The sequence below is a fragment of the Pseudoliparis swirei genome, chromosome 11 (genome assembly GCF_029220125.1).
Source record: "Pseudoliparis swirei isolate HS2019 ecotype Mariana Trench chromosome 11, NWPU_hadal_v1, whole genome shotgun sequence".
In the NCBI taxonomy this organism is placed as follows: Eukaryota; Metazoa; Chordata; class Actinopteri; order Perciformes; family Liparidae; genus Pseudoliparis; species Pseudoliparis swirei.
In genome coordinates, this window is record NC_079398.1 from 19,897,206 (window position 1) to 19,920,848 (window position 23,643).

The 23,643-nt window shown below is 43.9% G+C and overlaps 1 protein-coding gene across 1 annotated transcript; it reads right to left on the reverse strand.

Moving 5' to 3' along the window:
• Nucleotides 1-67: 67 nt before the first annotated feature.
• si:ch73-242m19.1 (uncharacterized) lies at nucleotides 68-23,631 on the reverse strand. Its single transcript, XM_056426790.1, has 45 exons — nucleotides 23,084-23,631; nucleotides 22,149-22,221; nucleotides 21,935-22,045; nucleotides 21,722-21,835; nucleotides 20,863-21,057; nucleotides 20,421-20,511; nucleotides 19,356-19,516; nucleotides 18,573-18,722; nucleotides 18,356-18,457; nucleotides 17,971-18,147; nucleotides 17,817-17,890; nucleotides 17,067-17,202; nucleotides 16,787-16,990; nucleotides 16,413-16,721; nucleotides 15,979-16,179; nucleotides 15,166-15,287; nucleotides 14,761-14,989; nucleotides 14,468-14,673; nucleotides 13,395-13,529; nucleotides 12,830-12,923; nucleotides 12,611-12,751; nucleotides 11,924-12,051; nucleotides 11,742-11,853; nucleotides 11,605-11,654; nucleotides 11,390-11,536; nucleotides 9,967-10,072; nucleotides 9,651-9,807; nucleotides 8,923-9,061; nucleotides 7,942-8,095; nucleotides 7,768-7,854; nucleotides 6,751-6,903; nucleotides 6,418-6,620; nucleotides 5,883-6,021; nucleotides 5,679-5,799; nucleotides 5,425-5,534; nucleotides 4,088-4,237; nucleotides 3,408-3,638; nucleotides 2,732-2,878; nucleotides 2,517-2,654; nucleotides 2,266-2,418; nucleotides 1,735-1,944; nucleotides 1,072-1,177; nucleotides 897-959; nucleotides 610-725; nucleotides 68-159 (listed from the first exon to the last, which is right to left on the reverse strand). The coding sequence occupies exons 1-45, from the start codon at nucleotides 23,215-23,217 to the stop codon at nucleotides 106-108; spliced, it is 6,333 nt and encodes a 2,110-aa protein (XP_056282765.1). The 5' UTR covers nucleotides 23,218-23,631; the 3' UTR covers nucleotides 68-105.
• Between the last annotated feature and the right edge of the window lie 12 nt (nucleotides 23,632-23,643).

Here is a 23,643-nt window from a genome sequence, read left to right on the forward strand (position 1 = left end):
GATTATAGCTTCAACAACAACAAACATGACCTGGTTGACTCACACCTGTAGAACTCCTGACATTTTAAAAGTGAATCAACAAAGAAAAGTTGGTAAACAAGTCGTTCAGGACGAGGCGGTCCGGTCCGGCGCCGTCGGGTCGCGCAGACGAGACGGTTCCTGAAAGAACAACAACGGAGAAGAATGGATTTTATGTGGGATTTAAAATGTCTTAAATATAAATGAATAAATAAATTAACGAATAAATAAGTTATTTATTTAATGATGTCCTGTGTAGGTATAACTTATATATATACACATTTATTTATTTATACTTAAAACCTTTTAACTCCTCCAAAGGATTCATTCAGACCGTGTAAAAACATTCATACATTATATCTTTCAAAACAACGATTTATTTTAGGAGATCATTTTGATTGATTATTTTTTGCTCAAGGACACATCGACTTGCGACTAATGGGGAGAGCGGGGATCGAACCGACAACCTTGGGGTTGCAGGACGACCCCCTTACCCCACTGAGCTACAGCCGCCCCCTTGTTACACACTAAACTATTCTTACGACATACGTGATGAAACACACACGATCTCAGGCTCTCAGGCTCACTCACGGCTTTGGCTCTGTCCATTCTGGCGTGGGAGCGGCTCCGGGCCGGTTCTGCGGCCGAGTCCTGAAGCACGGCGGAGCTCCTGAGGCCGGAGTGCTGCCGACCGGCCCGGTGGAGACCTGAAGGGGAACCGAGACCGAGGCTCACTCTGGGAACCCAACAAGTTCTGAGTGTCTGGATGACGTGATGGTTTTCAATGTGCACGAGCAGCTGGAACTCAAAGGGTTAAAGACGCGTTTCCTATTATCTGAGATGGAGGTGAGACTCCGGTACCGGGCTGGCTGCAGTACCTGCTGAGGGGCCCGTAGTCCTCCATCTGCTGACTGACGGATTATAATCAGACCTGCTTGGCCCTGTGAAGGGAAACGTCAGGTCAATATATTTAAAGCGCTTGTGAAACCGGTAGTTTGAGGAACTGGTCCGTGTGGAGCGGCCCGTGTGGAGCGGCCCGTCTCTGTTCTGTACCTGCAGTAGCAGCTGCTCCCAGGTCAGTCACCTGGTCCTGCAGTCTGTTCACCTGCTGGAAGGCCTCTCGTTTGAGGCTGAGCTCCTGCTGGAGCTGGCTCCTCACCTACAAGGAGATCCACGGGGCGCAAGTCAGAGGTATTTTATTTATTATTTGCCATATTGGTCCAGACTGAAATGTTTTAACAACTATTGGATGCATTGTTATGACATTCTGTAGACAGTCGTGGTTCCCAGAGGATGCTTACTCATTTGACTTCCTCCGTCATCCATGAGGCTGACATTTGTGAGGATTGAAATGTGCATACATTCATGTCCTCAGGATAATCATGTGTTTGGTGATCACTTACCTTATTAAGCCATAATTAGGTCAAATCCTTTTGTTATCAAATATCTGCATTGAAAATATATATATATATAATGTATTATATATATATTATATATACATATATTATAGATTATATATATATAATATATATGTACGATATATATATATAATATAGATTATATATGTAAAATATATTATGTATAATATATATTTTTTATTTGTATAGTACATGTTTTTCACAGGACAACTTTTATCAAATTAATGATCTGCCTTCTGTGCGGTCGGTAACATTTGTGCAGCGTTGCTCTCTGGGAGTCAGAGGCTCCTCCACAGACCTGTTTCATCTCTCTGGCGCTGCGTTGCCGGTGCAACCGATTCATCCGGCTGCCCCGGTCCAGCTGCCCGCTGAGGCCCCGGAGCCGCCGCTCTCCGTCCTCCACGGCGGCTTTCATCCGTTCCAGGCTCTGCGCCCGGTAGCCGTCCAGCTCCCGCCTGCCGCGGGCCTCCTGCGCAGACTGATGCCTGGCCAGCTGGAGCTGCTCGGCCTGAGGGGTCAGAGAAGTCGCGAAAAGCTGAACAGTTGCTGTCGGCCTCTCAGGGTTCGACAGGAAAATAAATATAACTTATAAGTTGGTTGCAGACATAAGATCTGATGGCGCAGCTCTTTCTGGATTTAATATTCTTTCTCGGTGTCTTTTTTAAAGGTCCACGAGTTTCCTTTGAGCTTTAAGTGGTTCCCAGTCAAGTCGGGAACCTTTTTTAAATCAGGATCACAAACCTTCCTCCACAATAAGATACAGAAATAGTGAAGAAGTTCAAATCTTTACAATCCGATTCTAGTCATGTCGGTTTTCCTGTCCCGGTACCTTCCTGCCGAGCAGCGTCTCGGTGCCGCTGCACTCGGCTCGACTGCAGCTCAGCGCCTTCCTCGCCGCCTCCAGCTGCTCCTGCAGGATCATCACCTCTTCCTCTGACCTCATCTTCACTCCGAGGGCATCGCTGCGACACGCGATCTCCCTCTGGACGGAATTACACAAAAACAAACCGTTGGAACCACTAAAGGTGTAAAGGTCAAACACATAGCAGTAGGATGAAGATGATTTTTTTTTTTGACGACCTGCTGAGTTTCCAGCAGCTGCCGGTGGATCTTCTCGTGGTCGACCGCCTGCCTCCAGCGGCTCAGAGCCTTCTGCTGGCAGAGCAGCGCGCTCAGCCGGCGGTTCTCCCGCCGAAACTCGTGGACTTCTTCCTCTTTCTGACAATATAATAACAGTCAATATTTAACTTTAACCTGCATGTTAAAAACAAACTACCTTATTGGTCGTACTGTACCTTTAACTGTACGAGTGCATCGCCGTCGTCGGTGGAGCCGAGTTTCTTCCTCAGCTTCATGATCCGGTCCACGCCCTCCACCCGGACTCGGGTCACCATCTCGCTCACATCCTGCTGCATCCGCCGGCGGTACTGGTCCAGCTGGGCCTGAGGTGCAACGAGGACCAATACCAGCTTCAACCAGCAGGGGAATCTTTTCAATTGTACTTATCATATATATATATATACACATATATAATATATACATATATATATATACATATATATACAAATACATATATATATACATATATAAACCAATGGAAGCAGAAGATTGAGAAGAAGACGGAACCTTTGGAACTGGATCAGTGCGGCTACCGTTTAATAATATACTTTAGCGTGGGGCCGTTTTAAAACAGGTCCCACGTGAAGGAAATGTTGCTTTTTTTAAGTATGCATTGTAGTATTAATAATGTACTTTCTAACTAATCGAGTCATATAAACTGTAAACCAGAAACACACTTAAATATAATATGATCTGTAAGTCATTGCTGCAGATTTCTATGAATTTGTTTGTTGAATGGGAACAAAAATGTAACACAAATGAATATATTAACCCAAGAAAAACGCCTACACCCTTCGTTTACATTATTTGTATAAAAAATGTGGGTTAAATGTTCAAGGTCAGATGTCTCACCTTGAGCTGGATGCAGGTGGCGAACAGGTGGCGGACCAAAGGGTCGTAGCGTTCTCTAAAGCGGAGGCCGAGCTGCTCCTCCAGAGTTCTCTTCTCCTCCTCCAGGTGAGCGACTCGAGTCTGCAGCGCCGAGATCTCCATCATCATCCCACGACACGCGACCTCTGGAATTCCAGCGGTTACCTCTTTGTGTGAGCCGCTGGTCGCAGACGCCTGAAGATTCTTTAAATCCTGTAGAAACGAGTCACGTTTATTCTTATAATATATATATATATATATATACACTACCGTTCAAAAGTTTGGGGTCACTTAGAAATGTCTTTATTTTTCAAAGAAAAGCACTGTTTTTTCAATAAAGATAACATTAATCAAAAATACACTCTCTACATTGTTAATGTGGTAAATGACTATTCTAGGTGGAAACGTCTGGTTTCTAATGAAATATCTCCATAGGTGTATAGAGGCCCATTCCCATCAACTATCACTCCAGTGTTCTAATGGTACATTGTGTTTGCTAATCGCCTTAGAAGACTAATATCTGATTAGAAAACGCTTGTGCAATTATGTTAGCACAGCTGAAAACAGTTATGCTGGTGATATAAGCTATACAACTGGCCTTCCTTTGAGCTTGAAGTTTGAAGAACAAAATTAATACTTCAAATATTAATCATTATTTATACCTGCTCGCTCCGATACAGCAGCCCGGTCTCGTGCTGCAGGATTTGCTCGTAGAACTGCGAGCGGAGCAGGAAGCTGCGGCGCTCGCTCTCCGCCAGCGAGCAGCCGAGCTGAGCGACGCAGCGCTGGAGGCCGCGCGCAGAGACTCTCAGCTGGAGGACAGAAAACACTCAGGGGGGGGGGGTCTTAATACATCGGCATGGAAACATCTGCACTGTGAACATCTGTACAGCGGACGCAAGACACGACTGGGAAGGGAGCAGACGTAAGTGATCTAAAACTTTAGACCGGTAGTGTGTGTATATATATATATATATATATATATGTGTGTGTATATATATATGTGTATATATTTATATATATGTGTATATATGTATATATATATATATATGTGTATGTATGTATATATATATGTGTGTATATATATACACACATATATATGTGTATATATATATGTGTATATATACAGGACTGTCTCAGAAAATTAGAATATTGTGATAAAGTTCTGTATTTTCTGTAATGCAATTAAAAAAACAAAAATGTCATGCATTCTGGATTCATTACAAATCAACTGAAATATTGCAAGCCTTTTATTTTTTTAAATATTGCTGATTATGGCTTACAGCTTAAGAAAACTCTAAAATCCTATCTCATAAAATTTTAATATTTCCTCAGACCAAGTAAAAAAAAGATTTATAACAGCTGAGTGTTTGTCAAGGCTCAGGAAACCCTTGCAGGTGTTTCGAGTTAATTAGACAATTCAAGTGATTTGTTTAATACCCTACTAGTATACTTTTTCATGATATTCTAATATTTAGAGATAGGATATTTGAGTTTTCTTAAGCTGTAAACCATAATCAGCAATATTAAAAGAATAAAAGGCTTGCAATATTTCAGTTGATTTGTAATGAATCCAGAATGCATGACATTTGTTTTTTTAATTGCATTACAGAAAATAAAGAACTTCATCACAATATTCTAATTTTCTGAGACAGTCCTGTATGTGTGTATATATATATGTGTATATATATATGTGTATGTATATGTGTATATATATGTGTATATATATATATACACACATATATATGTGTATATTTATATATATATGTGTATATAATTATATATATATATATGTGTATATATATATACGTATATATATATACGTATATATATATGTGTATATATATTTAAGTGCTTAAAAGTTTTTAAATGTACTTCTAAGGATCCATTTTAAAGTATTTTTCGGGACACCCATCTGTATTATGAAAACGTTGTTTCCACGACTACAGATGTTATCAGAAGGGAGACAGGCTGGTTATTGAGCATCCCTCCAGGTCACCTGCCCCTCCGCCTCCTCCGCTCCCTCCATCAGCTGCTGGACGAACGTCTCCACGATGTGCGGCCGCTCGGGGGTCAAAGTGTATTTCAGCGGGCCTTTCTTCCACAGCTCTGATCACACACACACACACACACACACACACACACACACACACACACACACACACGGGAGGTTTTATTGAGAGGGAAACTCTTTGATTTTCTCTTCCTGTAGTAATTAGGCCCTTGAAGGTAGATGGGGGGTTCGTGGGGTACCTGTAGGGAGGCCCTCGTCCCGTCTGCTTCGCTCTGACACCGCCAGCGCCATCTCTCCGTTGACCCTCGTCTGCACCGCCCGGATCATGTCGCACTCGGTGCTCTCCAGCAGGTGGTGAAGCTGAGAGGGAGAAGAAAGGGAGTGAGGGGATTGTTACAAATACATGAGGCAATGGTCTCTGCGGTGGAGTGGTGGAGCTGCACCTGCTCGGCCTTCACGTCGACCTCTGAGGCTCCAGGTGGAGGCAGGAGAGGCCGGCCGCCGCACAGCGAGGCCTCGTAGTCGCGCTCCTTCCCCATTCGTCGAGCCAGAGCTCTCATGCTGGGGTCAAAGATCTCCGCTCTGCACACGTTAAAATAGTTCATTTAAAAGGATGACCGCTTTAGAGATGTTGAGAAGTGGAGATTTTAGGAGCCGTTCGGGAGCTTTTGAACATCTCACATCTCATCAGAAGTTAAAAAAGGAGTTGGAGGAACTTCAAAAAGGTGTTAAATTGTCCTTGAAGCACATTTCCATAATTCTATGAGAACTAGGCAAATGTAGAAACTGAACGGACTGAATTTGAGATTGTTTTGTGTAAAACTGCTTGGTAACAATATTGAGTGAGATCTTTACATTTGCATGTCACAGAATAAAGAATTAAAGCAACCACTAGCATGGAAAAAGAGGAATAAAATAAGCAAATAAAAGGCCTTTAAAAATTCCTCCTGGTGGCTGCCATGTGGTCGGAGGTCTGACCTGTAGAGCTCCACGGACTGCTGACATGAACCGGGCGTCTCGAAGGCCCGCGCTCCCAAACGCCTCCGAGTCCAGATCTCCTTGAACACCTGGAGCTGCTTGGTGAGCAGGAGGAACCCTTTCAACACCGACTGGACTCTGACTGGATCCTGAGGAGGAAGAAGAGCAGACAGACCGGTCTTCCTCGTTTCTTCTTCAGCTTCCTAAAAACAAGAAGACAAAACACAGTTGCATAATGTAACAACAGAATAAAATATTAGTATTCATTATTTATGTATGTTACAGATAATCCAAGCTCGTCTTGTTTGCCCGCTTGTAAAAAAGTACTTTTACCTCGTCGGGCAGAAGGTCATCCTCGTTGCCGTGGAGACGCACAGGCCCCGCCTCTCTTCCACTGTTCAGGACGTCCTGCAGCAGCAGAGACACCCCGAGCATCGCCGCGTTGGCCTGCAGGCGACTGCGGTCGCTCAGCCCGCTCAGACACAGCTGCACACACACACACACACACACGGTTATATGTCATGAGAGAAACACAATTCATAAGAGGCGCTTCGGAGATGCAAAAATATCCAACATCCATCAGTTTAGACATTTCAGTGAGATGTTTTGTGAGGATTATTCTATTTATTATAATTAAAAGATCATCTTCCTGCTGTATTTGACAATGAATGACAGGAAAGTCAGTTGATAGAGAGAGAGAGAGAAAGAAAGAGAGTGTATGAAGAGAGAGAGAACGAGAGGAAGTAAGAGAGAGTCAGAGAGAGTGACAGAGAGAGAGAAAGATAGAGTCAGAGAGAGATTACGAGACATCGAAAGAAAGAGAGAGAGTCAGAGAGAGAGAGAATGAGAGGGAAAGAAAGAGAAAGAGAGAACGAGAGAGAGAGAAAGAGTCAGAGAGATAACAAGAGTGCGAAATAAAGAGAGATAGAGAATGAGAGAAAGAGTCAGAGAGAGAGTCAGAGAGAGAAAGAAAGAGAGTCAGAGAGAGAGAGAGTGTATGAAGAGAGAGAGAACGAGAGGAAGTAAGAGAGTCAGAGAGACAGAGAGAGAGAAAGATAGAGTCAGAGAGAGAGAGAACGAGAGAGAGTCAGAGAGATAACAAGAGTGCGAAATAAAGAGAGAGAACGAGAGAAAGAGAGTCAGAGAGAGAGAAAAGAGAGAAAGAAAGAGAGTCAGAGAGAGAGAGAAGAGCGAAAACTAAATAACTCCCACTCTGAACCCTTTGAGTCTGTAATCATCTCATCATCGATGTTAGAGAAAACAATCTAATTAGGATATTCCCTCAAACGTCATGGCAACGCGTCCTCTGGACAAACCGACTTCTTGAGGTCAAACCCAAACCCTGTGGACCTGCATGCAGCGCTCGATGGGCGGGGCGCCGCACAGGCCCCGCCCGCCGCAGGCCAGGAGACTCCTCCACGGGAACCAGCGGCGAGCCTGAGGGCGACACACGGACTCAGTGGAGGAGAGTTCCCCCCCCCCGACCTCCACGCGTGTCGCCGTTCATGACATCGTGGAACCGACCTGAGGGCCGCGAGCCTCGAGAGGCGCGGGAACGGGCAGCGTGAGGCCGAAGGCGTCCGGCCGGAGGCCGTCACTCAGCAGCGGCAGGGCGGACGCCATGTTGTCGCTCACGCTGCGGTAGGAAGAGACGTCGCCGGAGGAGAGGAACTCCTCCCTGGCACGCCGGGGAGCGACAAGGAAACGGGACGATGAGGTTCAGGGTCGACCCCTTGACCTCTAGGAGCCGCCCCCCCCCCATCAACACTATTACAGCAGGTGTTAAAACAGACCCGTTTACATCACAAAACGGTTTGATTAAATACCTTCTTCGGTTTTTTGTAAACAACAATCTGGAAAGTGAAGCTCACCTTAAGCAGGCAGGACATTAGACAATAAAAAGCTTATTTTTTTCTATTTTTTGGGAGAGTTTTTAAAAAGTTTGTCCTGCTCCGATGTGAGCTCCTGGGTCAGGGATGTCGTGTGTGTGTACAGATTGTAAATCCTCTGAGGCTAATGTGTGATTTTGGACTCGACAAAAAAGAAGAGAAAATTGAATTTAGGACTTCTGTAAAGCTCTTACTCCTTTTGAATTTGATCCAAGAATGTTTTGTTGTGGCTTAGCAATAAAATAATTAGTTTATTTGAGTTAACCCTCCTGTTCAGATCGGTTTATTGTGTGCTCTGCGTTATAGAAGTTCTAGTTATTTTAAGGGTATAGATTTCAGGATGTTTTACTGATGTGATGTAAAGTGTCTTTGTGTACCTTGAAAAGCGCTGTATGAATCTAATGCATTATTATTATTTTCTATTATTTTAAAGTTTTAGTGTGAAAAAGTCACAAATGAATGCTCCAAAAGCACGAAGCACTCAGTCGGCAACGGGGATCACAAATAAAGCAGCAACAAGAAAACAAGTGTTAAAAAAAAGAAGTCACAACAAATGCACATGTGTGTAATTTGTGAATGAAAATGCGCGTGGATTAGACTCCGCCTCCTTACTGACCTGATGACGTGTCTGACGGCCGTGTCGAACTGCAGGAGCAGCACCTGTCTGCGCAGCTGCAGCAGACGGCCGACAGCCTGCGGGCAGCTGGGAGCAGACAGGAGGGCGACCTGACGCCGGAGCTCCAGCAGCTCGGCTTCTGCACACGCACACGCACACACACACACACACACACACACACACACACACACACACACACACACTGGGTGTACAATGTACATAAAATGTTTCTATAAACTCATGATGTAACTTATTTAATGACCCTTATGACCCTTAAATAAAGAACAGCCGGTTTATTGCCCAGGAAGTTTTCACATACACGGTTCGCTCTGGTGAATATACGAGAAACATAAAGATACAATAGAAAGCGTCACAATGAAGATATTGAAAATGAAAATATTAGTACAATGGAATCCATAAAGAGAGCGAGGCAGGAATGTGGAAATATATACTTCAACGAGATGTACCCAGGTTTATAGTTATTAAGAATGACGAGACATACTGCCTCATGCTTGGATGCTTCCGCCACTGGGAAGTTTTAGTTAATCCAAAATGACATTATTCATAATTTTATCATATTACACATTTGTGAGAAAATGGTCATTTCTAGCAAATTAACACAGAAATGTGTTTTGTGAGCTCACAGTTGACCTTTGACCTTTCTCCACCAAATTCAAATTTAGATTTTGAATCCCCCCCCCCCCCCCCGAGGCGTCCACAGGTCTTACCGATGCCTTCGGCGCCCCCCCAGTCCGCCGACAGTGAGCCCGGCGCGCTCCAGCTGTCGTCTGCGTTCCCCAGCCTGGAGAAGGCCACCAGGTAACAGATGATGTCATGGAGAGCGGCGACGATGAGCAGCGTGTGACGGAGAGCGGCGGCGCACGCCTGTTGGAGTCGGAGCAGCAGGCGGGGGAAATATTTAAAAAACAGCACAAATACATTCCAGAAGTCTTAGACCCTGAAGGTCACGTTAGCCTTGGATTAGAGATCGTTGTTTACAGAACACAAACACCATCGTGTCAACGGCGACTCGGAGAATCTCACCGGAACGTTGGTGAACATGTGAAGCACTTCGGAGAAATGGGGGATGTACCACAAGTTGCAGAGCGCCGAGCCGTCTGCAGACAGCAGACGCCGAGGCCGAAAGGACCTATCAGAGTAGAGGAGAGTGACCACGAGAAACGGCACACCGCTGTCTTCTCGTTTATTAATGTTTGTACTGTAGATATACATGATATACCAATATGTGTTCATGTATGTGAGGAGAGCGACACATGCCTTTCATTGTGCAGAAGAAGAAGAAGAAAGGAAACAGAAGGAGAAGAAAGAAGGAAGTAAACAAAAGAAGGAAGCAGAAGAAGAAGCAGAAGAAAGAAAGAGGAAGGAAACGGAAGAAGAAGGAGAAGAAGAAGCAGAAGAAGAAAGAAGGAGGAAGGAAACGGAAGGAGAAAGAAGAAGGAAACAGAAGAAGAAGGAGAAGAAGAAGAAAGGAAACAGAAGGAGAAGAAAGAAGGAAGTAAGCAGAAGAAGAAGAAGAAAGAAGGAAACGGAAGAAGAAAGAAGAAGGAAACAGAAGGAAGGAAATAGAAGAAGAAGAAGAAAATGAAGGAGAAGAAATAAGGAAACAGAAGGAGAAGGAAGAAGAAAGAAGGAAGGAAACAGAAGAAGAAGAAGAAGCAGAAGAAGAAAGAAGGAAGTAAACAAAAGAAGGAGAAGAAGAAGCAGAAGAAGAAAGAAGGAGGAAGGAAATGGAAGGAGAAAGAAGAAGGAAACAGAAGAAGAAGAAAGGAAACAGAAGGAGAAGAAAGAAGGAAGTAAGCAGAAGAAGAAGAAGAAAGAAGGAAACAGAAGAAGAAAGAAGAAGGAAACAGAAGAAGGAGAAGGAAGGAAATAGAAGAAGAAGAAGAAAATGAAGGAGAAGAAATAAGGAAACAGAAGGAGAAGCAAGAAGAAAGAAGGAAGGAAACAGAAGAAGAAGAAGAAGAAGAAAGGAAACAGAAGGAGAAGAAAGAAGGAAGCAGAAGAAGAAGGAGGAAGGAAACGGAAGAAGAAGCAGAAGAAGAAAGAAGGAGGAAGGAAACGGAAGAAGAAGGAGAAAGAAGAAGGAAACAGAAGAAGAAGGAGAAGAAGAAGAAAGGAAACAGAAGGAGAAGGAAGGAAATAGAAGAAGAAGAAGAAGAAGAAGAAGAAGAAAATGAAGGAGAAGAAATAAGGAAACAGAAGGAGAAGGAAGAAGAAAGAAGGAAGGAAACAGAAGGAGAAGGAAGAAGAAAGAAGGAAGGAAACAGAAGAAGAAGGAGAAAACAAACGAAGGAAACAGAAGAAGAAAACAAATGAAAGAAACAGAAGAAGAAGAAGAAGAAGAAGAACGAAGGAGGAAGGAAACAGAAGGAGAAGAAAGAAGGAAGGAAACAACTAGAAGGAAACAGAAGAAGAAGAAGAAGACATAACATTGAAGCCGGTGTACCGGGGGTCGGCTTTGTGAAGGACGTCTGGCCCGATGCTGAAGAGTGAGCGGCGGACGGAGGGGACGTCCTCCAGGAGGACGGAGAGGCGGAGACAGTACGAGACGACCTGAGCCCTCACAGCGTGCAGGGACATCCGCGCGTTGAACCTGTGGCGAGAAAGAAAGGTAAACACAGAGTTCACCTCCAACACGTTGTTGTTGTTTTTCAGACGTACTTCTTGAGGAAGTCGATGATGAGGCTCCTTTTGATCTTCGCTGCTTCTTCCTGCGGTGGGAGAAAAATTAATTTGTTTACTTCACAGGCGGCCAATCACAGGCCTCCCCTCGCGCTCAGTCGCCGTGTGAGACTCACCGGGCTTTCCAGGAGACCCCCCGCGGCCCGTTTCTTCTTCACAAAGGAATTCAGCATCTCGTCGCGCAGACACACTTTCTCCAGCTGGATGGACACAAAAGCTTCCTGAAGCCTGCAGGAACAAGACTGAGCGTGAAGAGCCGCTCATCATGGCCGGCGTGGGGTGTTCTTCACAGCATTACCTCTCCTTGGAAGAGGCGGGAGTTCTCGCTGAGGGAGAAGAGTTGGATCCGTCCTGCAGGTTGTTGACGTCGCTTCCAGGTTCGGAGTCCAATTTTACGTCTTTAGCGGAATGACAAGCGGCTTCACTCTGGGAATAAATTGAAGAAAAAGAAGAAAAAAGTACAAAAACCTGAATTGTATATTATTATTATTTTATTTATTAATTATTTTATTTTATTTTATTTATTTTATTTATTTTATTTATTTTATTTATTTTATTTATTTATTTTATTCATAAGAATTAACAATATCAGTGGTAAACATAGTGTTCAGATCATTTACTATTATTATATTAATCATATTAAAAGATTCTCCATGAGAAGTCGAAGTCCTGCATTCAAAATAAAAAAATTTAAATAAAGTATTATCACCTAAATGTACTTTAAATACTTGTTCTGCAAAAAAATGCCCTCTGTGATTAATCTTGTGTGAGTATTCTTCACTCGGTAGGCCGTATGGAGTACACACTGACGGTAGTATGCAGTATATTAGTATGCAACTTAAAAGTTGTTAGAATTAAAAACATTGTTTACCATTCAATATGTTATCTAATTGGACAACATCTCCCTCTGAAATACGGGGGAGTAGAGCTAGTTCTACTGGATTAAATATACTCAGTTTCTTTCCATCTCTGAACAAACACACACCCAGGCCGGCGGCTCGCGGCTCTCGCTCTCCGCCGCGTGACAGACACAGAGTAGCTGCACGGCGCTCATCAAGGCGTTCTTCTGCACCAGCTGACAGGCCAGAGTCACCTGCAGGTTCTCGATCCTCCGCGTGCTCACGAGCTGCAGAGAGAAAACAGTCAGTGACGAGTCGACCATCAACCGAGTAAACCACGAGCTCTGGAAACAAATCCAACGTACCTGAGCCACAGCCTCATGCGAGCTGAAGCTAAACCTCCCAATGTCGTCCTCGTCCACTTCATGGATGCTCAGAGGCAGCTGGGGCGGCGTGAACCTGCAGCATTAAAACACACGTCACTGGTAGAAAAGTTTATTTATTATTTATTTTGATGTTATGTATATTATTCAATTTATTTTATTCATTCAATTTATTCTATTTTATTTATTCATTTAAAAATATATATATTGTTTTCCAAGTTTAAGTGTGAGGCACTTTATGTTTTGTTGTTGACCTAAAAAAAAACAACACACATTAAACATTGAAAATAAATCAAAAATAATAGGGGGGGGGAGAGGTGATTCATTTGATTAAAAAAAAACACAAGGGTTAAAAAAAAAAGTATTTATTTCATTTATTTTCATTCAATGAATTTTATTTATTCATTTAATTTATTACATTTATTTAATTTTACATTTTTATTCATAGCATTAATTTTATTTATAGCATTTATATTAAACACATGTCGATACGAGAGCAGGGCATATCTCTAGCTATGTCCAGCTTCTTGATGGCGTCGGTGTTTACCGGTCCACGGTGCCGTCATCTTCCAGCGTTTCCGTGGTGACGACAGGCCTCTGCTCCGCGGTCTCAAAGGTCACCGGCCTCAGGTGAAGGTGGAACCCGCCGAAGCCGAGCTCCGACGCCGCGTTTCTGTACAACCTGGGGAGGAGTTGTTGAATGTTAATTATATAATGTAGATTTTCTGTGTGTAGAGAAATGTTACCAAATAATACAAATAATGCAAATCCTGCTGCTGTTAACTTCAACATACAACTCAGTGTCATGGGAGTTGTGTGCCAGTGGAACGTGTCTAGGTTTATATTCTTTTGGTATTTTCCCCTATTTTTTGCAAATGAAATGACTCTATGGTTGACCGGCTGTTGACCTCTCTCCACAAAATTCACGCAAATCTTTAATTTTTTTGGACACAATATTGATGCTGAATATTCAGTGAATCCGATTGGGTGTTATCTCGTGTGTGTCGTCAAATGACTGCAAGCTGGACGCATGAAAGAGGAAAATAAATGGTAAATTAATTATAATTGGAAAACAAAAATGACAAAAAGTAGATCGTGAAAAACGATTCGACCAATGAATCTACAAATGTGCTGAATGTATTCATCATTTAAGGATACAATTACACAAAACAAAGGGCAGTTAATAAATGTCATAATATGCATGAATAAACAAGACCATGTGTGTATAATGATGTTAAAATGATGTATGATGTCCAGTTATAGAGAGTTCTGTAAAGCTGATGGTTTGCTGTCAAACTCAATCTAAAAAAACTAAAAGATATTCATAAAATGATCCACTGGCATATTTTTGCTAGTTTTAGTATTTATTCACGACATATTGGAAACTACTTATGAAATCAATAACTTCCGTACTAAGTAATCAACAAACCAGATGTGCATATACAGTATTTACAGTTAAGGTGCAACATGTAGGCTGTTTCCAAGACGACTGTCGTACAAACTCATGGTATTTCTGTCCAATTCTGATTTGTGGCCTATTTTGTGTTGCTCATCACTTTTATATTCCGAGAATAAAACTCAAAAACACGGATGCCTTTGAATCCGGCGCGATGTCTTAACTCGGCCAGATGTGCGGTCTCGGAGGCCGACTCCAGCAGACGATGGCGGACCGTGACGAGCTCCAGCAGCTTGGAGAACGTTTCCACCTCAAACATTCGTTTCTCCTCCATCGCGCCCTCCTCCTCCTCCTCCTCCGCAGACCCGACCAACGACAGCCCTACCTCCTGGACCAGGAACGGGTCCTCGAAGAACTCAGCTGAGAACAACTGGACAGTGGAGGGAAGAAGAAGTTAAAGACTCGTCTCTTTTCACGGGTTCCAATTGGATTCCTCTGGAAGTGGAACGCCCCCCACATCCTTCTGCATCTGGGGGCTGTAGGCGGCTCCGGGTGCCTCCCGGCGCCGCCAGCGCTGCAGCGCCCGCCGCAGGAGCCGCTGCTGCAGGGCGAGCGTCTCCGCAGCGCCGGCGGCTCCGTGCAGCTGGCAGAGCTCCGAGTGAGCCCGAACTAAACCGTGGTAGACGGCGGAGGACAAGCCGAGGGAGGGATGGACCTCCAGCAGGAAGGTGCTCATCAACGCAGGGCTACACACACACACACACACACACAGAGAAAATAAATATAAGTCACAAAACTAAATACTAATACTAAATATACAGGAAAACAAAGTAAAGTGCTGAGTGAAGTAAAGTGCAGAGTTTGGTGGGGGTTATGTAAGCGATGCACTATGAAGAGATAAAGAAAAGACTTGTTTACTTACCCGCCGCCTCCGAGTGAGACCAGATGTTTGGGAACGTGTTTTGGTGGGATCCCAAAGTCGTGGGCGGAGCCTTTGCGGTCGTCCCTCCAGATGTGTTGGAGGTACTGACGCTGGTTTTCTATCTGACGAGACACACTCGGATTAGGACGACGTTAAATGTACCCAAGAGGACGTTTACAAGATTCTTTGAATAATAATTGTACTTTTTTTCCACAAAACAGAAGTTATTCGTTCACAAGTATTTTCATGATTGATTAATCTGCTGATTAGTTCCTTGATTAATATATTAATTGAGCCCAGAGTGAAGTCTTTACATATTTAATTTCTCCAAACAGTTCAAAACTGAAAGATAATTCATAGACCAGTGGTTCTCACATGGGGGACGTGAAGGCCCTCTTGGAGGTACGTGAGATTTGTTTTAAACACATTTTAAACGAGCATCCATTAAAACAGCCTTTGAGAATAGATATTTAATAAATATTCAATAAAATATAAGTGTATTTTCATAAACTGAATTGTATATATGATAGATTAGATGCAAATTGCTGCGTATTACACATTTTCTTCAGCTGAAAAACATCTTCCACAGGGGGAACATAACTGAAAAAAGGTTGAGAACCACTGTAATAGATACACAAGATAATAAAATACAAGCAAATCTGCACATTTGAGAAGCTAATATCTAACTGAAGCGATGAATCAATATCAAAAAATAGTTTTAAAAAATAATTTGTGTTCAATTGTGCAAGAGATAACCACACTAATGTTTCCATCTCTGTTAAACAGGTTGATTAAAGTCCTTTGTGTTTCCACCTGGTTGTCCAGGATGTCTCTGATGAGCCGCTGGTGGCTGAGCAGGCAGCCGCTGTGAGCCCGGTAGGCCTCCACAAAGTAGTCCTGGCTCAGGTCCAGCTGCGGGCGGCTGTGCATGATGTCGGTGATAACGCGCGCCAACGCAAACCTCTCCTCGGCCCCCGGTGCATGCTGGTACGCCTCGTAGTAACAGTTCAAGAGCTGGAGAGAACAAACAAGCTTGTGGAGCTATGAGTCTCACTCGTGACATAGAAATACATATTTATGATTTTAATCAGCTCATAATTGATCCTAAACTTGATAGAAATGTACATTGAGTGCTTTTAAAAGGCATCACGGAAACACTTAACGTTCAGTGACATCATCATACGAGCCAACGAAGAGACGTGGGCAGCAAATGAACACGGTGTCCATCTTCATCTTCATCACCGCACCTGCACTTTGCTCTCCAGAAAGTCCGTCTCGCAGGTCCACAGGTCGAGCAGCACGGCCGCGCGGTCCGCGTGCGGCCCGGCGGCTCTCGCGGCGCTGCTCCTCCTCCTCCTCCTGGTCCCGTCTCTCTGGAGGAAGCGCGAGCCGACCAGGAGGAGCTCGTCCTCCAGATCCCGCAGGTCCCCCAGGGCGGCGTCGTACACCACGAAGAGGCCCCGCTGGTCCTGGGCGTGGACGAGCCGCCCATCGGCGCTGTAGAAGTCGTGCAGGTTCTCCACCTCCGCGAACTCCATGAACTCCGAGCATCGGACCTGCGACGAGAAGCGACGGCGCTTTGGTTTCTCTGGAGGAGATGTTTACTTTCGCGAGTCCCCACCTTCCAGTCCACGGGCGCGTTGTGGCTGTACTGCAGCGAGCCGAGGCCCCCCGCCGCCCCGCGCCCCCCCCGGGCTGCGTTCATCCAGCCCGTTTCCTCCGCCGTGCTGCGCAGCTCTCCGTCCTCCAGCTGCAGACCCGCCAGGTCAAAGGTCAACGTCCTCTCCACGGAGCGCAGGTAGTTCAGCAGCCCGAGAGCGACGCGCTGCGGAGCGACGGGAGGAGTTCAGACGACAATCCCGGGGACTTTTTATTATTCGCCGAGCTCCCGTCGACCTCACCTGCAGCTGCCGGAGTTTGAGGTGACGCAGGTGAATCAGAGACAGGTAAGCGCCTCTGGTTACGATGGGATCAGAGGTTCCTTCCTCTAAACTATCATCCAGACCCAGGAGCTGCAGGCGGCCCTCCAGGGAGCAGCTGTGTCGTGTGGGAGAAGCAAAAGGCCGAAGAAACTGAATTATCTCTCTTTAAATTGATTAAAAACAGTCAATTAATTGGTACAAGTTGTCACAAGTTCTCCCTCTGGAAAAAAATGACCCACACAAATGACCCACAGCCTCCATGACGATGTCACGGGATTTATCAAGATATGGAAACCGGTCTTAGACATGGTGGACCCCTCTGGGCTGGACCGTGACAGATTAAAAACACTGGTACCGATGCCGACTTGATTTGACGATAGAACCAAGATGTACAAACTGGAGATGTGTTATTTACTGTGCTTTTTCTAATTAATATTATTTATAATTTTTTCTTGGTCTGTTTTTTATTGTTCCTTACCCCCTTTTTTTCCTTTTCCCTTTGGATTGTATCCTTAATGTCCTGTCTTGATAATTTGTAAAATCTCTCTCTCTCTCTCTATATATATATATATATATATATTAAAACACAGACATAACCAATTAAAACATTAATTAAAAAATATATAAATTTAAAAAACAGTCAATTGATTATCAAATTATTTCAGCTCTTCACATCTTGATAAATTAAAAACCTCTCAACTCAACATTCTCTGCTCGAGTCATACGCACCTTTCGTCCTCCGTGTTTGAGGTTGGACTCTTCTTCTTGTGGCCTTTAGATCCGTTTACCCGATCCGTTCCTTCCTAACAAGAGAATGTTGCATTTCATGTTAATATGCCGTCCCTCCGGCGCCTCCCGAAGCAGAAAGGTGTCTGACACACGCCTGAGTGAGAGGAGCGGCGCCGTAAACACTGGTCCAGAGCTCGGAGATCTTTCGTCGCTTCGCCTCGCTGCCGCTCGAGGCCGATGAGATCGGCGATGAGGTCGCCGCCGACCGGACGCCGCCGTCGTGAGCGGCGTGATCCTTCAAAGCCGCGGCGACGTGCAGCAGATCGGAGACCTGCCGAGACGAGCGGAGGAGACAACTCGACGTCCGATACGAAAACATGCAGCGTGTTAAACAACGTGTGGCGGTCAAGGTACAACTTCAAGGAGACCGACTGACCTTCTCTGATCCGCATCACAAATGTGCACCGTCATGCAGATGAAGATCATACGTGAGATTATATGGAGGCGTACGGCCGATTCAGAGCTGAGGTGGCGGTTACCTGCAGAAGGCTGCTGCTCATCTTCAGCAGCTCGTCAACCGACTTCTTTTCCTTGAGCTTGGTGACGAACTTCTGCTGCCACGGATCCCGTGTGGGCTTCACCTGCCGGACAGAATCCACGGAGTCGGCGTCTAATACGAGTCAGCGTCTAATCCTCCCAAAACCCCATAAATATTCCTTTGAACACTACATTCTCCTGGTCAGTTTGCTCCCTCACCTGAATGAAGGGGATCCAGTCGGCCTCCTTCCTCAGAGCCGTCCTCCCGCTCTTCCTCCCCCATTGACCTTTGACCTCTGACCCGTCGTACTGAGGAAACGTCTTCATCTGCTCCTGCTGTCCGAAGATCGTTCTGAACTCCCTCCAGACCTGCAGAGACGGATTCAGAGTGACGCGTTGCCAATAACCAACTTCTACTTGAGTAAAAGTACTAATACCACACTGTGAAAATACACCACATAGTCCTGCATTCGTTTTGGGATTATTATTTCAATGCATTTCACTTTTGTAATGTAGCTGTCGAAGGTTCATTTAAACATATATATATACATATATATGTATATATATATTGTTTATATCTACATTACAATAAAATGCATTCAAATAATAATCCAAAACATTATATAATATATATATATAATACATAATATATATATATAATATATATGCCAGATTTACAGCAATGCATCATAATCTATAACAACACTTCATCATATGTTTGGCATTGCGTCGATGCATTTTCCAGGTGATCCGAGAGGGTTTTTAAATAGTTTAAATATCTTAATATTTTTAATGATAGAAAACAGAAAATAAAAACAACAATTAAAAAATGACTGGTTGGACAGGAAAAGGGTAGATTGTAGTCTGAAAACTAACCAAGGCTGTCAAAGAAAAAGTCGTGGAGTAAAAGTATAAAGTTGCATTAAGTGATGACCCCGGAAGGACCTGGAGTAGAAGAACCTGGAGCGTGAAGCGTGTTGGAGGGTCACGTGACCACATTACCGAGCTGAATAGCTCCATCTCGTCTGCGCTGGTCTGGAGCTCTCGAGCGTCGTAGGAAAGCTGGAAGTGAGCGATGAGCTCCTGCAGCTCGGGGAGGAACTCCTCCAGGTGAGCGGCGTGCAGGGGAACTCCAGCAGCCGGCCCCGGAACACCTGTCAACCCTGTGGGGCGTTCAGGGGTCATTTTATGTCCGAGCATCCTCTTTTACCCCCTCATCAACATCCTGTGTGGAGCTGCATTTCAACAGTTTGCTGCATTACAGTTACAGCTGCTGTTCTATCGTCACTAATATTTATCTTTGGTTGTTTTTAATAATAGATTGAAAGAGTTGGAGAAAGAATTATCTGGTTATAGATGTTTTTTTGACTGAGGTATATGTGCACCTGTGGGAACAGGGACATGATGACTTGAGTCTTAGTTTTGGTTTTTCTCATACTGTGCTCTAAAAAATATATTTTTTAATTTTGCATCATGTTGTATGTCTGAAACTTTTGTTGCTTGTCGTTTGTTTGAGATTTTTTTTTATCTAAATGAAGCTTTTCCTGGTTAAATCAATTTAAATAGTTTTTAAATTTAAACAATAAAATAAGAATATTTTTTTCCAGCTTCAATGTTCATTCAGGTTTTTGACACCAACTGACTGACATCCCCAGGACCACTTCAAACACACATGTTCCTCTCTTATTAAAATGCACTAGCCACTTTTAGTTTATTACTTACGACTAACTTAAGAATATGTTTATCGTTTTTACTATATTTGTACTATTCTATTGCTTTATGTCACTTTCACAGAGTCAAATCCCTCGTATGTTCGACGTACTTAATAAACTTATTAAACTGACAGAATAATCGAGGTGCATGTCTCAGCCATCGGGGGCATTTGACGATTCCCCCAATCAAGAGCGGATGAAGTCATCGTGAAACTGTCGATTCGAACTCAAACATCAACCCGTGTACTAAAGATATCAGACACTAAAAACAATACAGGGAAGGAACATTTGACATAATGGCAAAAAATATTCCATAGTTATTGTCATGGAAGGACGGCGCTGGTTTGACTCTCACCGCCAACACGTGGAGTCTCATGTGAAGTTTCCCCGTGAGGTTTTGGTTGAGGCTCGTCTTTCCGTTCAGAAGCTGGGATGTAGTGCAGCGCCTGTTGAAGACGTCTCATACTTAGCATTCGTATATCATTTGGATATCATTTCGATGTGCGTGATTCGAAACGTTGTCGAATAATTCAATTCACTTTATTTTGCATGGCCCAATATCACAAATTACAAATTTGCCTCAGGGCTTTACGATCTGTACACATACGACATCCCTGACCTTTGACCTCACATCGGATCAGGAAAAAACTCCAAAGAAATAGAAGAAAAAAAACTTCACGGGGAAAAAAAACTTCTTCAGGAGAGCAACAGAGGAGGATCCCTCTCCAGGAGGGACAGAAGAAGAGATGTCAAGAAACCTCCAGAAGGTCACATGACGTGTGCTTTGGGACTTTTACCCTGAGGAAGCTGTGAATGGGCTGAACGGCGTGCAGATGGCAGACGAGCCAGCGCAGGTAGATGAGCACGTCGTCCCGCGTCGGCGGGTCGGCGAGGTTCCCTCGGCCGGCGAGGATCTTCTCTCTGCTCGCCGACAGCCGGCGGGCTCTCTGCACGGCGTCCTCGTACTCGCTCGTCAAACACGACATCTGATCCTGAGGGCCAACCAGGCGGATGTGCACAGTCAAAACATAAAGTTTTAAAACTCTTGAAGCCATCAGTGGTCCTTTATTCTAATTTGATTGTTTTATTTGATGATAGTGAGGAACAAAATGGATGTTCTACCAGTGCTAAGATTATTAAGGCCTTCTTTGAATATTTGTAATATACATATACTTTGTTTATATACCATGTCTGTTCATTAGGGCCTCTTCTTAGTAGTTGTATATCATATTTTATTTCATGGAACAGAAAAAAAAAAAAAATGAACATAAGTCTTTAATTATTGTATATATTTGATAGTTTTCTTTGTCTTACGGGATATTAAACTGTACGTTTGGGTCCAAAATACAATTAATTTGGAAATTAGGCCTAAATTAGGCTTTAGAATGTGGAACAGACAATTGAGAATAATCTGCCGATTTTTCAATAATTCAATAATTAAAATCCTGGCAACCTCAATTTTTCCATTCAATTAATTTCTTATAGAAGCACCGAGGTTGAGTGTGATTTGCCGACTGCCTTTGTCCCATGTCCTCTTCTTACACCTCAGTATCAGACAATGGGCTGAAAGGAGCCACCAGAAGACAATATGACATGATGAGTCTTATCGTGTTATTTTTTTTAAAAAGTGCTCTGGCAAAAATAAAACAAGGCCACCTTGTAATGAGGATAAAGCTCCTCAATGACGCTGCTGTGGCGACAGAATCTCCTCCATCTCAGCATGAGCAGATATTTAGTGTGAGCCAGCTGATACGATCTGTCGGTGTAGAACTGCAGGAGAAATATGCAAAAAGGGAAATTGGTCGTGTCTAAATTATTTTTTTGAATCCCATTTTTGGGGTTTTTCTGTTGTGCTGGTCACGTGCTCACCTGGTGTAGAAGTGGAGGCAGGCTGTCGGGAGTGTACTCGAGACTCAGGCAACTCTCCAGCTCCCTCTGCATGACGTCAGCCTGAGACTGAACCGGCAACGCTTCAGCCACCTATACAACAGACCCAAGAGATGTGCATTGACCTTTGACCTGAGGGTCAAACACCATCAAGAAGCTGGAGAGCACTCGTAGGACGTGATGACCGCCGTCTGACCTGCAGCCCTCTCCTCAGAGCGTGTTCCCTCTCCAGCCGGAAGAAGGAAACATCTTTTGGAGGCAGAACGGAACTGAAACAAAAACTACAAAATAAATAACAAACTACAAAGAAAGACGACGTCAGAAAATCTTTACACAAATGAAAAGTTTAACATATTTAAAATTAAATGCAGCATTGTTCAATTAAACACACTTGTGATACTCCTCTACTGCCGCTCATGGCCTTTGCTCTAAATTCTCACTTCAATAATACTAAATTTAACGCCAACAGCTCAAAACATCAGAAAGCTACTTTTAGCGTGCGAGTTTAATGTTTTAGGCATTTGGTCATAAATAAATCGGGCAATTACAAATTGTGACCCGACGGTGGCTCCAGATGAAAAAGTTAAGGAAGCGACGACACTGCATGAATTTTCTGGTGAATATGTGGCGCATATTTCATCCAACAGTTGTACTGATATTATAAATCAAGCTACAAATGTCGACACAGGATCATGAAAAGTCGACGGATACATTTTTCTGGGGACAATGAATCACAATCCAATAAATAGTTCCGATATTTCAGCCTGAACCCGACCGGCCATCATCTCCCTCCCTAGTGACTGAGGTTTTGGCAGCTAACAAACATTTAATTGTAATTATTCTCTAAATAATAATCTTTTCACTGAGAATAAATCCAGAAAAAAGGTTCCAACTACCTGGCAATTTAAACATCTAAAAATCTATTTGTTAAAAATAAAGAGTCATATCTTTTTTCCCCCACAGACAGACAAGAGCATCGATGTAAACCGTAAATAATCCTGAAACCCAGATTCAAGGCCAGCACAGAAACTTTACACCCTCAGCAGATGAAACATCAATTCAATATCAAACACCACCTAACTGAGTTCCATCCACCTGGCAAAACCAAAACCAAAACCTGAGCTTCCACACCTGTAACATCTGGAGGCTCCTTGAGGAAATCCGTTCTCCTCGACCTCCTCCCGGAGTGCCGAGAGCTGGCGGGACAGCTCGGCCTCCATCTGCTCCACTTTGGCCGAGGAGAAAACTCTGTACACGTCACACATGGTCTTAGGAAATGGGGAATCCACCCCCCCCCAAAAAAAATTTATGGTAACGCACTTTCTTAAGCCGTGCCAAATCTCTGCCTCCCCGTGCAGACTTGTTGTGGCGTAACCATGGAGACCAACTGTCCATCTGGCCTCAGTGACTGCGTTTGATCTGTAGAGGGCTCTAATGTCTCACTGGAGTCCTCCTGTTGGATTATGGTGGAATGCTGTATGGCTCCGTTGATACTCCAATTACATATTTTTTTAAAATATGCAGCACATTACACAAATATATATGCCGATGCACTAGTTGTTATGCAGCACCTGCCTCAGCAATCATGCATTCAAAAACCTTGACTTAAATCTCAGCGGGTCCATTCCTCTTGGATACAGTGTGTGATTGGCTGTTAGCTCATGATGCGATTACCCAATAGCAAATCGCCT